The sequence below is a fragment of the Phacochoerus africanus genome, chromosome 8, assembly GCF_016906955.1.
Source record: "Phacochoerus africanus isolate WHEZ1 chromosome 8, ROS_Pafr_v1, whole genome shotgun sequence".
Taxonomy (NCBI): domain Eukaryota; kingdom Metazoa; phylum Chordata; class Mammalia; order Artiodactyla; family Suidae; genus Phacochoerus; species Phacochoerus africanus.
In genome coordinates, this window is record NC_062551.1 from 9,981,981 (window position 1) to 9,995,433 (window position 13,453).

The window sequence follows — 13,453 nt, forward strand, 5'->3', positions numbered from 1 at the left end:
TTGAGCAGTAGCCATTTAACTCTGTCTGAAAGTTAAGTTCTGCTTTCCTTTCCAAGATCGGTGGTCCATCTCAGGCTGCTGTTCTCTGTTCAGATAAGAGGATGAAAAAGGTACAAGGGTTCTGAACCCTCCTACACTGTTGGTGGGAATGTAAACTGGTACAGCCACTATGGAGAACAGTTTGGAGATACCTTAGAAATCTATACATAGAACTTCCATATGACCCCGCAATCCCACTCTTGGGCATCTATCCGGACAAAACTCTACTTAAAAGAGACACGTGCACCCACATGTTCATTGCAGCACTATTCACAATAGCCAGGACATGGAAACAACCCAAATGTCCATCGACAGAGGATTGGATTCGGAAGAGGTGGTATATATACACAATGGAATACTACTCGGCCATAAAAAAGAATGACATAATGCCATTTGCAGCAACATGGATGGAACTAGAGAATCTCATACTGAGTGAAATGAGCCAGAAAGACAAAGACAAATACCATATGATATCACTTATAACTGGAATCGAATATCCAGCACAAATGAACATCTCCTTAGAAAAGAAAATCATGGACTTGGAGAAGAGACTTGTGGCTGCCTGATGGGAGGGGGAGGGAGTGGGAGGGATCGGGAGCTTGGGCTTATCAGACACAACTTAGAATAGATTTACAAGGAGATCCTGCTGAATAGCATTGAGAACTTTGTCTAGATACTCATGTTGCAACAGAAGAAAGGCTGGGGGAAAAATGTAATTGTAATGTATACATGTAAGGATAACCTGACCCCCTTGCTATACAGTGGGGAAAAAAAAAAAAAAAAAAACAAGGTCCTACTGTATAGCACAGAGAACCATATTCAGTGTCCTATGACAAACCACAATGGAAAAGGATATTTAAAGAAAGACTGTATATAACTGAATCACTTTGCTGTGCAGCAAAAATAAACACAACATTGTAAATCAACTATACTTTAATAATAAATAAATAAACAAGTTAATGGATGAAAAAAGATATACCATAAAAAAAAAAAGTTCAAGGGTTCTGAGAAGCAGAAAGCATCAAATGCCAGACATAGAAGCAAATAACCACATAGTAACACTAATATCATTCTCCAGAAATGGAGCACATCCCAAATTAAGATGCTCACAGTCACAGTAGATTGTTAATGGGATTAGCAGAAAAACCTGCTCTTGAAGTCTGTTTGGTTTCTTTTCCTTTAAGAGATTATAAGCCCATTGTCCACCAGGTTCTAAAGATTTTTGATTATGGGCGTCATCTTCTCAGACCATCTGCCTGTGCCATTGTCAGAGGAAATCAGCGTCCTCAAAGATGTGACACGGCCGTCCAGACACTTGGGCAATTCCATTCACAAAGTGACTTGTTCTGGAGCGAATTATTTGCCGATACTTTATTGAAGTGTCCTTCAAAATTACAGTTGAGGCTGGCCTTTCGTACTTCCTGTCTGCAAATTTTCCCATCACAGCCTTGGATAAAAGTCAGACAGAAGTCTTGGCGCCATTAGACCTGCACTCTTTATATGAAGGAAACTTTATTCAAATTAGGCTGAAGCTTCTTTGTCATCTGATCAGCATCAAATGAGGACCCATGTACCCAGGCCACAGTCTTTTGGTACCTTGAAATGTCTACAGCTGGCCTTGGGTAGAAGTTGAACAAATGAATGAATAAATGGAGAAATGCTTTCTGTTTTTTCGACATTCTGAGTTATCGAGTGGAAAGAGAACAGGTTTCAGAATTGGCCAGATGATGGTATGAATCCTAGTTCTGCTACTTGGGTTTTCTTCAGGGTGCAGTGGGCTCCCTGAAGTGAAAAGTGAAGCAGCCCAGAGAAAGGGGCTCTCTTTGTTTCCTGTTGCTATTGCAACAAGTTACCACTGAGTCAGTGGCTAAAAACAAACACAACTAATTTATTCTATGAGAGTTTTATACTGGGCTATGGTAAATAACAATGTAATTTGTATCACATGATATACAGATTTCTTATATTATCGTTCTGGAAACCAGAAGTCCAAAATGGGTTTCACTGGGCTCACATCAAGGTTTTTGCAAGGCTGTATATCTTCTGGAAGCTCCAGGGGAGAACCCCTTTCCTGGCCCCTGTCAGTGTCTAGAGGCTGCCTGCACCCCTTGGTTCATGGTCTCTTCCACCATCATTAAAGTCAGCAGGGTACCATCTTTAAATCTCTTTCTGACTCTTCTCTCTCCCTCTTCCATCTCTCAGGGCCCATTGGGATAATCCAGGGTAGTCTCTCCTTCTCAAGCTTCTTTCCTTAATCACATCTGCACAATTACTTTTGTCATGTAAGGGATTAGAACATGGATATCTGTGTGGTGGGGTTGGGGTGGGGATCGTTCTGGCTACCACAGCAACCCGGCCAGGTTTATCCAACAGGGACGGGAAGCACCTCCGTGCCTCTCCAGGCTCCCACAGATGATGCATAAAGAAGTGCTCCTGAGGGTGCTTCCCCACCATGAGAGCAGTGGCTGGCTGATCTTTCTCCCGTGAGGTGGTGAATGATCTGGGCTCTCCTTAGGACCTCTTGGTTTTTGTAAGACAATGTCCTCTCCACCCCAGCTGGGTTGAGTGTTCACATGCATGTACATACATGCGTGTGGCCAAAAGACTTTCCTCTCATGGTAACCTTGACCTCAGTGCTACACACCACCTATCCAGTCTTGCATGGGAAAACACTATTCAAGGAGACCCACTCACCTAAGAGCTGGGGGGTCCGGCCCCAGTTTTAAACTGTCCGCATATTAAGCTACGCCACCTCCTTTTGGCCCCAGAGTATCTGCTTTCACTTCATTTTGCCTTACTTTGGTGCGATTAGACCCCATTATGAGCACTCCGTGTGGAAAAGCACCACGGAAGTAGTTGCATTTATTATAACCGGTATGTTGATGGATGTTCATTGCGTGTCGGCATACATTTCTTATGGCAGACCACAGAGGAATGACCCCTGGTCTTAAAACCCAGGGCTAGGTATGGTTTCCCTAGTAACTGGTTTATTTCCATCAAATGAACACTAGCTCACGGAACTGATCATTTTTCTCTCTTTGCACACACTTCATTATTAGGAAGCAAGAGTGAGTTGTGCAAAAAGCTTGGGGATGTTAGAGCCCACATAATACACACCAGCTTCTTTACCTCCCTCACTGCTCCTTTTCCGGTTCCTTTGTCTGTCTCACACTTCAGCTCTCACTATGTGTCTGTAAGCCCAGAATAAGGCACAGTATAAAGCTGTGTTATTTCCCAAGACTTTTTTTTTTTCCTCTTTTGTGAGACCCATGTCCCTGAGACATTTCCCTTAGTCCCCAGAACAAACCCAAGTGAAAGAAAATCAAAACACAAAATGAAACATCATCAGTGCCAGTGTTTCAGCAGGACCGAATCCAGCCCCATTGTCAAGCCTGGCACTTGTGTCAATCATATGAAAACAGGTCTCTTAAGCTTTGTACGCTGAGCCCACCAAGCTCATAAATGCCAGCATTCTAAACGGCTTGCTTGCTGTTAATAGATTCACTGGCACCAAAATCCATTTCTTTCCTGAGGGACATTTAGCTTTTCTTACATCTTTACTCACGGTCAAAAGATATTGGCAAACTTGCTAAGGTGATTGACGAGTCTCCTCTGAAGGCCTTCCTAAAGTTTCACATCTTTGCCTTTGCTTTTTTGTACGTGGGTTTGTCTTCTTGAAAAGGAAAACTAGAAATGTGCTTTCCACTATGTAGGGTTCTGATAGTTGTAGAAAGCCAAGAATAATTAAAAAAAAAAAAATCAATGTCCGTAGAACCTCTGGTAAAAACGTCTTCAAGATACACCCAACCTAAGAGTTCATCTCTTGAGTTCACTGAACCACAGAATCTCTAATGCCAAGAACCTCTCACACCCCTACTAGATGGTGTACCTGGACCTTCTCTTTTTAATCTCTAACCCGACAGAGTCCAAGACGTAGTATGTGTTCAATACGTAATTGTTAAGCTAATGCGTCACACCTCTCATTCTCAAAGATTAGGGTTCGACTCCAATGCCAGTTGACCACGATGGGAACACAGTGCTTGCCATGGGGCAGGTGTGCCATACATAACTGACTGGTCCTGAGACTCATCCAAACCACAGCAGAAGTCTCTTCCCTCCCTCACCTCGAGAGCAGCGATTTTAATGCCCATCATTTCCCCCTTTGTCAAAAGCTCACCGTGCAGAAGACATTCACATATGCAACCACTTTCGTGGGTCTACTTAGATTAAAGAGGACCTCCCATTGTGCTAGTACCGTCTCCATCTACCCGCCTCCCATGCAAAAAGATATGTCAGAACATAAACGAAGGAGGATGTCATTACTATGGGAACTCTCACAAATTCGTGGCAACATATTAAAAAAATGGAATCATCTGCCCTTAAGGTGTGTCAGATATTATAGCAGGACATGACTTATGAGGCATCTCACAATGACAGACATCACAGTTCATTGTGATACTGCGCCTGAGAGCGCCTCTCTACAGGAACGGTCTCTGAGACACACCGGGTCCTAACGTGCCACCTTGGAGACCTTTCCAAACCCCAGAGAAACCACCCCTGGGCTCACCCTGCCCCCCAGCGCAATCCTATATGGACTCCACCATCCACATGAGCCTCACCAGAATCGCAGAGATGACCCCTACTCTTGGACACAGCTCACAGGAGAAATTCATTGGCAACTGGGTGTCACTGCCTTTTGCACCATTCTGACTTCAGGGGAGAGGACTCACAAGCAGCCAACTTACCACGCCACCGCCAGCCGAGTGTACAAGCACGGACATCCCTTCTCGGAGGTTGGCAACTTCAAAGAGCATCATGTAGGCGGTGACAAAGTTCATGGGGAAGGCAGCAGCCTCAGAGAAGCTCATGTCCTCTGGGATCTTGTAGACAAAGTCCACCGGAGTGCAGACCACCTCTGCCCAAGCGTTGTAATTGACAAATGCCATGACACGGTCCCCGATCTGGGGAGAGAGAAGCACAGGGTTAGCGGAGGTTTCCTGATCTTTTTTGAGAGATTTCTCAAATACTTGTTAGAATCCGATGAAAACCATAGAGTCCTTCCCGGGGGGTGGGGTGGGGGGGAAGAAGCCCCAAATCAAATATGCACACTCTCACCTCATCTGCCTTTCAAGGCACTTGTGGATGCTCTGAAACCCATCTTTGCAAGCTTCCCAGGGGCCATGGAAGCCAGGTCTCTATTCCTCTTCTGGAGCATAAATATACAACATCCCTCATATGGAATGTTAATTTCAGAGGGTCATATTACTGACTTGCCCTCTCATCTAATCTCCCTGTTTTGGAACTGGGAAAGTCAAAGGCGCAGGACTAGGAGTAAAATCTATTCTCGTTTGTTTTCTCCCACCCCAGATAGGTTCCCTGCCAGGCTAGCTCTTTGTGGTATTTCCGTCAAAGATTAGCACTGGCTTACCCAGTACATGGGATGTGAAACGTGGTACCTCAGAGGAGCCATGTAAATCTAAGTGCATGAGATGCAGCAAGAGGAACCAGGCTTAGAGGAATAGGAGAATGCCACCGGCTGTGAGGAACAGCCGCCACCTATACTGTGCACGTATCATGTGGCAGACATTGTCCCAAGGTTGTCACATCTTTTACCTCATTAGATGAGGCATGGTTGAATACTGTGTTCTTTTTTTTAATTTTCTTTTTTTTTTTTTTTTTTGGTGCCACCCAGCATCACACGGAGTTCCCGAGACAGAGATCAGATCCAAGCCACAGGTGCAGCCTATGCTGCAGCTGCTGCAATGCTGGATCTTTAACTCACTGTGGATAGGAATCAAACCTGCCTCCTGGTGCTACAGAGACATTGCCAATCTCACTGCGCCACTGCAGTAACTCCAGAACACTCTGTTCCTTTTATCAGTGGTTTACATAGCCAGACATGATGCAAAAAAGCAAGCAATCTTCCCTTTAAAGTGGTTATAATCATATGCTAAGTTTTTTTCACAGCATGTCATTATTAAAGGGAAATGCAAAGTAAATTAATACGAATAGCTTACATGAGCTGCCAAGCACAAGTTCAATTCTAGTATTTGGTGTTAGTTGCTTATACTATGACTTTTTGGGTTTTTTGTGGCCACGCCTGTGGCATATACAAATTCCCAGGCCAGGGATCGAACCCTTGTCACTGCAGTGACCCAAGCCACTGCAGTGACAATGCTGGAGCCTTAACCCACTGCACCCCAAGAGAACTCCTATACTATGACTTTTAAATGCAATATTCTAATTACTGTGGTCATAGTGATTTCTCAATAAATTAATGGCTTTCATATATGTGTTTTTAGTATATATATATATATATATATATATATATATATATATATACATATATGATTCTACAGTTTTATTTTCTTTCTAGTTTACCATTTCTCTTTTACCCCTGCTCAACAAACAACAAAAGCATCCTATGAGATAAGTTCTGTATGAGCCCCATATTAACAGATCATAGGTTTTACAGACATTTAAACTGAGGCAAAGAGAGCACATGCCTAAAGTCGCCTGGCAAGAGAGTAGCTGGGCAGGGATGTGTACCTAGGTAGGCTGACTCCAGATACAAATAGGTAGTTCTTTACACCTAAGAAAAGTGCAACAAAGAAGACACAAAATTGTACAAGGCTGTAGGACAGGGGAACCTACCAAGTCTGGGAATATTTTCCTCAGCTCTTAAATGGATATAATATTAGGAACAGGTCCTTCCGAGATTAAACGTCATAATATGTACATAATCCACTTGGCATGGAACATGTAAAATGAAGAAAGAGCAACCACTGCTGACTCTTAAAAAGGAGGGACTGGTTCTTAACCTCATGGAATTCACAATTTAATGATCAGAAGTGAATATATGAAGCAGGGGACTAGCTATCTGATGAAGAAACTGATGGACGGAAGAGGCTGTCTCATTGGCAGTGAGTGTCTCGATTTCTGGAGTGGCTGACAACCAAATGAGGATGTCAGGAATCATCTCACCTGCCACAGTCTGGACCAGAGCATCACTCAGGTCTAAGACTGGCATCCTCTTTTGCACAGAATCATGCAAACCCAAAGATACATTACACTACAGAAGAGCGGATGGCCTCTAGCGCCAACAGAGTGTGTGAAAAGAATATTTCAACCCCCTTGACAGTGATGGTTGTGCCCTTCTAGACCCTTCGACAATGATGGTCAGAGCCCTGGCAGACCACCTTGACAGTGATGGGCATGCCATCGCAGCAGGGCTGACAGCCCTTGTTTCACCATCAAAATGGCAAAAAGGGGATTGGCCATCAGAACAGCCGCAGTCTCAGAGTCCATAGGTGGGAAAACGTTTTTTTTTTTTTTTTTTAAATATCCAGTTCACCTCCCTATTTGATTCTGATAAGAAAAAGAAATTAGTCCTGGGCAGCTGAGTGCAAATTATTACTTTACTGCTGTGCCTCTGGCAACAACTTTTCAAGCCTCCCTTGCAATCGGTCAAACCAAGAGAATTATTCAGTGTGCTGCCGTGTGGAATTCCATCTCCAACATGATTGAAAATCTTAAGTCAAAACTATAGAGGGCATATTAGTATTGGTTTTCTCCCAAATCACATGCTAACTGGAAGCCTGTCAGGGACCTCATTTATTTGTTTGTGCAGCTGAAAGTATTGCATGGGGGTAGGGGGTGATGGATCAGTTTGACAATAAGCAAGCTAGAGCTAACTAGCAGAAAAAAGACGAAATATAAGGGAAAATATATCTAATCAGGCACAGTGACTCCTCTGTCTAAACCAAGGCCAATGCCATTCCTGCCTACTGTTATAGTCTAAAACAATGCGTTCTTTACCACGTTTTCCTTTGTTATCATGTGGAGAAGGAAAGAACAGATCATATTTCCTACATGCAGCACTTTAAGGGGGAGATTGTGCTGCCTCTGGTTATACTGCTGACCTGGGGACAGAAAATGGACAGTCGGAGGAAAGAAAAGAAAAGGCGCATTTCTTTCTATCTCGATTTTTTTTTCTTTTTTGCTGTATCATTTGGAAACCACCGACCAAAAAATAGATGAGTGGGATGAGATTTCCAGGCATCCATCATTATAAATTCAGAGTATATTGATATTTTCAAAGTCTATTGAGGCTCAAGTGCACAGAGCCTGAGCAGCAGGCTCAAAATCAATTCCAAGGGCATTTTGGCATTGCCCTGTAAAGGATTTTTCTTCCTGGATTGCATCATTTGCAAGTGGGGAGCAAGTAAAGATCGTGGGATTTGGTAGGAAGGGTGAAAATGCTCTGGTGATTAGAATTCAAGTTCAACTACAGTTTACCTTTCTGACCTCATGGGGAAACTACTGAACTCTCCACTTGATTTCTAACTTCTGAATTTTCTGCCTAAAGGGATAATAGCAATCTTTACCTGAAAAAGTAACTGGCCCATGTTTCTGATTGGGGTGGATTCTCAAATGTGAGCTCCCTTCATTTCTCCCTGGGGAAGCACTTAAGTTGAGCGAGAGCTCTTGTGCCTGATTTCCGCTGGTTTTTCTCGCTCCAAACTACTGCAGTTTTGTTCCATTGATTTGCCCACAGTTTTGCAGTTTTTATAGACCCGATCCTATCTGATTAGCATAATAATGGTAGGAGGGGGTCATCTTCTCAGTGATTACATTTTTATTATGAGGAATTCTGAACATGACCAAAAATGAGTTAGAATAATAGAAGAATCCTTCTTATCCATTGCCCTACTCCCCAAGCCACCACCCCACAGCCTGTTCTGTCTCATTGTCATTACCTCTGACCTTTGCCTTGGAAACCCTCTTCCCCCAAAACCACTTTCCCAGTGTCGGAAATAATGATTTATAGATGGAAACTGAAATGCATCAGTTAAGTAGATATTTAAAGGAACCAAATTTTAAAATACAGAGGCTATTTCTCCCCACCTTTTGCATTTTGCAATTGATTTTTGAGCCTGAGGTGATGGGAAAGTGGGAGCTGTGGGTAGAGCCAAGAGGGATACACACTTAGTTAACCCAAGGCCAAATGAATAGCTGTGTTATTTTTAACCTTATTAGTAACTGTCTAAGATGGATAAAGAGGATGATAAGGTTTCCCCTGGCCACTTCACCAGACTGTTGCCAGGGCAACCAAGATGGCACCTGAGCCAAACATGAGCCATTTGGAAAGTCCTATCATTTATAAGCACTGATAATAAAATCAAGTAACAAAACAACAATAATACCCATCACAGATTATTTCAGACATGTTTGCAGAGCCTCCTATTATCTCAGCCAATTCCAGATAAATGTCACACTTTTCCATCAGAAGTCAATGCATTACCTCAAATCCTTTAACGCTGTCCCCCAGAGCTTCGACAATCCCAGAGCACTCAAATCCTGGCACCAGGGGAGTCTTGGGAGGGTTGTCAATATTCCCTTGTCGCACCATCAAGTCGAGGAAGTTCAAACCACTGTGAACAGCAAACGTGAAGAGAAAGAGAAATTCACCATGAGATCCAAAAGGGAGCTGCGGTCCAGACTTTGCTTTCCTTCCCACCCCGCTCCCTTCCCCACCCTCCTCTCTCTCTTTTAGAAATCTCTGGCAAAAGGTACCTAATGGGTTATGTCACTTTGCTAGAGGTCGCCAATAAAGCACAACAACCATCTCTCTAGACAAGTAATGCTTCTTCCCCAGCTGTTCAATAGCAGTTGCAGAGTTTACACTCTCATTCAAAAGACAGCCCCTCTGGCCCCTCTCAGAGCCTCCTTCGTCCTCCTTTACAAGTAGGTATTACAAGTAGCCTGGCCATTAGCCATTCTAGCTCTGAATCGAGGATTAAAAAATAAACTAGGAAGAGATTACAAGAAGATAGACGGAAAAGCAGCCAGACATGGTGGCCGTTGGCCAATCTAGGGAAAAAGAGAGAGAAAAAAAGACCTGACTTAAAAACTCGCAAAACAACTGTCACTCATCAGTCATCGCACCAACCGACTCCAGTAACATGCCATCAGTGGTACCCATAATGGGGAGTAGGAGCCATCAAGAGACTGCATTGGTCCAGCCGCAGGAGGGTGACTTGAAGAAGAGAAGGCAAAGGGATGGACCAGCAGGGAGACTGGAGGGTTTGTTTCAGAAACCTCAGGGAGAGAAGTCATCAGGTCTTTTCTATAAATAATATTACTTTTGAAGTTAAGAAAATTATCATTAAAATAGATCAAAGTCATTGTCTTGGAAAACCATACACTTGATTCTAACGATGCTCTGAACTGTTGGTTTTTTAAAAGAGCTACCATGGGAATCTGCATTTAACACTCCTGTACTAATCAAGTAAGAAAACATATCCCCCGAACGTATATTTTTATTCCCTCCAGATGTGGTTCCCAGATACTTCCTGTGTTTACAAGCTGCCATCTAAGAAAGACTCAGGTTATATAAACCAAACTCCCAGGTCTGGCCCAAGGCCCGTCAGCATCCGGCCACAGCATTTGTCCAGGCAAGGGACTTGAACTTTTTCTTAAGAACAGCTTGCCCATTTCTCCCTTGGTCTTTTTGGAACCAAGGAAGCATCTAACTTTACCTATCTCCTCTGGTCTCTCCTCATCAGTCTCAGCCATAAGGAATCAACAAGGCCAATGAGGATGACTTCCTAAAAGGTGGATTTGAGAGTCACCCCCTTCTCAAGGCCACAAATGAGGCAAGATTCACAGACTGCCCCGTTGAAGTATCTTTAGCATGTGCCCCTTGCTGGAGGCAGATGCAGCCCCCACCTTGCTTTGCTTCCAGAATGTGTGGCAAGCGTCAAGCCCCCAGCAACACAGTGGCCACTCAAGAGACATCCACTAATGAAGGAATATTCATGAATATTCTAAAGTAGGTGCAGCCAAGGAATCCTCAGAAGAATGGACACATTTCTGAGATGTATATGTATGTAGCCTTCCAAAGGTCCCACTTTGATGCTTCATATTTCTTAGATCCTTTACTAACCAAAATGTTTCCCAATAAAGTGGCCAGTTTCTTAAGATCTTGGGGGGATCTGGGCCCAAATCCCAAAGGCACGACTTCTCCCCACTTAACCTTGGACCAGATATGCAACCTCTCTCAGCCTCAGTCTCCTTATCTGTGAAATGGATGCAATGGTAGTTCCCATCTCACATGGTTGCTGGGAAAATTCCTGAGAGTTTAGGCACTTAAGCATGGGGCCAGGTACACAGCAGCATTCAATAATACTATCTGTGTCTTCCGTTAAGAAGCCTGAAGTGCGAGAGAACTTTTAGTAAGATTACCATTAAACAAGAGCTAAAAATCATATCAGAGCCGAGATGGGAAAACTTCACTTAGCTGTAAGCTTCGCTTCTGTGAAATAGCCCATTTTTTTCAGCACAACCAAATAAATAAAGCTTCACTGTATAACAATAAAAGGAATTTCTCCGTCCCAAGTCAAACACTCCGTCTCATTTCACGCATATTTTAGCTCACCGCGTTATGTCCTCTGTGTGGAAACTTATGCTTTCCCAAGACCTGGTTGGTGGAGTGACAGAAGAAATGACTTGACCGTTCTGTCACCATGCCAGCCCCCTGGAGAAGGCTTCCTTCTAGATGCTCATTGCTCTGCTTCACAGGGCCGCTTCCAATGTCTATCCAGCATGAAGTGGGCCCGAGGACTGTAAATGGGGGGCTAAGACTGACTTTATAAAAGCCTGCAGGGAGCTCCATGGTGGCTCAGTGGGTTAAGGATATGGTGGTGTCAGTTCTGTGGCTCTGGTAACAGCTGTGGTGTGGGCTCGATCCCTGGAACTTCTGCATGCCATGGGCACCATTGGGGGAAAAAAAAAAAAAAAAGCCTGTGGCATCCCATTTCCTCAGCGAGGCAAGCAGTGATTCCATCCAGATCGTGGTGAATGCTGTCCACCTTCAGGATGGAAATGGGAAGGACGTGTATCCCAGGGGATGGGGATGGGGTCACTGCTGTTAATCTCGACACAAAGAGGAGGTGATCCTTTTTTCATGGAGAACTTTCACGCGCTGTAATAGACCTGTTTCATGGCACCTGTCCTCACACCTTATCTGGATCTGAACATGGCATGTAATCAGGGTTCCATTTGTGGCAGACACTGTGCTAAACACCTTCCTATGGTTAAGACTCAATGATACTCCTGTGAGATATGAACTATGCTACCCATTTTTCAGATGAGGAAACTGAGACTCAACAAATTTAAGTTACTCGTGTAATGTCACGTCGTTCGAAACTCAATGTCAGAATTTGAATCCAAGCAAAATTCACAACCCAAGCCCTCACCAACAACTTTCTTTCTTTTTTTTTTTTTTTATTTTCCCACTGTACAGCAAGGGGGTCAGGTTATCCTTACATGTATACATTACAATTACATTTTTCCCCCTACCAATAACTTTCTAGACCTTCTTTATGGGAACTTCACCCACTGCACTTGATCAAGGGGTCATGTTTATAACTTCTTATGTCTTAGCTGATGGCACCAGTAGTGGAGTCATGGCCCTTTCTCTTCTAAGCGGGGACTCAGTATTAAATAAGAGAGCTGGCCTAAGAATCGGATGTCCCCTCAAAACCTACACCCTGTGAATCAGGCAAGAGAGCAACCTGATGTCAGAAACGATATCAACAGATAGAGAACGGAGCCAGGTCACAGAGCCAACCCAGCTGCCATGGTGAGACAAACCTCACGGTGGAATTACCAAGGATGAGAGGTCCAGTCTCTACCCATGGTGAGGTCTGACCTCATGTTGCTCCCACCCTCTAATACCCAAGATTTCCTTTGTCACTTCACACACATCTTTATAGCAGAGTTCTTTGTCTGCATTACAGGTGTGGTCTCTGTCTCATGAGACCAAAATACAGATGAAAAAAAAAAAAAACCATAATCAGTAACACTAAATCACCCATTGGACAGACATTACCAACCTCACTTTTTTTTTCAAACAAAAACATTAACATTGTTTAAAGATCGTAAGTTCTTTGCCCAAGGGAACACAGTGAATGGTGGAGCCATGAACTTCACCTTGGTCTGTCAAATGCTTTTTTTCCCACCACATCAAGATAAAAGAGGGGCATATCAAGTTATACATCATCATAATTACAGTTTCAAGTATTTACTAAAATAATTTGATTTCCACCTGGAAATTTTTTGAGGTAGCAATGACTGTGCCTGATGACTCAGGCCCACAGAGGGATAATTGTCAGATATTTCTCCTACCTACTTTTTATATGGATCTTGAACATTTGAGAGCATTGGAAAAAATAATAGTGCTGCAAAATGCTGGAGGCAGTGGTCTTTTGAGTAATCCTAGGTTTCTCAAAATCTGGTATAATTATAAAAATAAGGCTGTTTTGTTCCCTCCCATGCTAAATTCTTCATCAAAGCTTAGGCTTACAGGGTTATTACTGAGAATTAGCATCCTAAAGCCCAAGGTATGTGA

At 43.4% G+C, this 13,453-nt stretch overlaps 1 protein-coding gene and 1 non-coding gene across 2 annotated transcripts in view; one reads left to right on the plus strand and one right to left on the minus strand.

Moving 5' to 3' along the window:
- Nucleotides 1-13,453, minus strand: part of VAT1L (vesicle amine transport 1 like) — a 160,180-nt gene that overhangs the window by 124,480 nt on the left and 22,247 nt on the right. The window contains exons 2-3 of the mRNA XM_047792222.1: nucleotides 9,344-9,473; nucleotides 4,785-5,000 (exon numbers count right to left, since the gene is read on the minus strand). Of these exons, the coding sequence (XP_047648178.1) occupies nucleotides 4,785-5,000; nucleotides 9,344-9,473 (346 nt within the window). The remainder of the gene's footprint in view (nucleotides 1-4,784; nucleotides 5,001-9,343; nucleotides 9,474-13,453) is intronic.
- On the plus strand, nucleotides 5,886-6,034 carry LOC125134801 (small nucleolar RNA SNORA15). Its single transcript, XR_007136799.1, has one exon. It is a non-coding gene; the product is annotated as a small nucleolar RNA SNORA15 (small nucleolar RNA).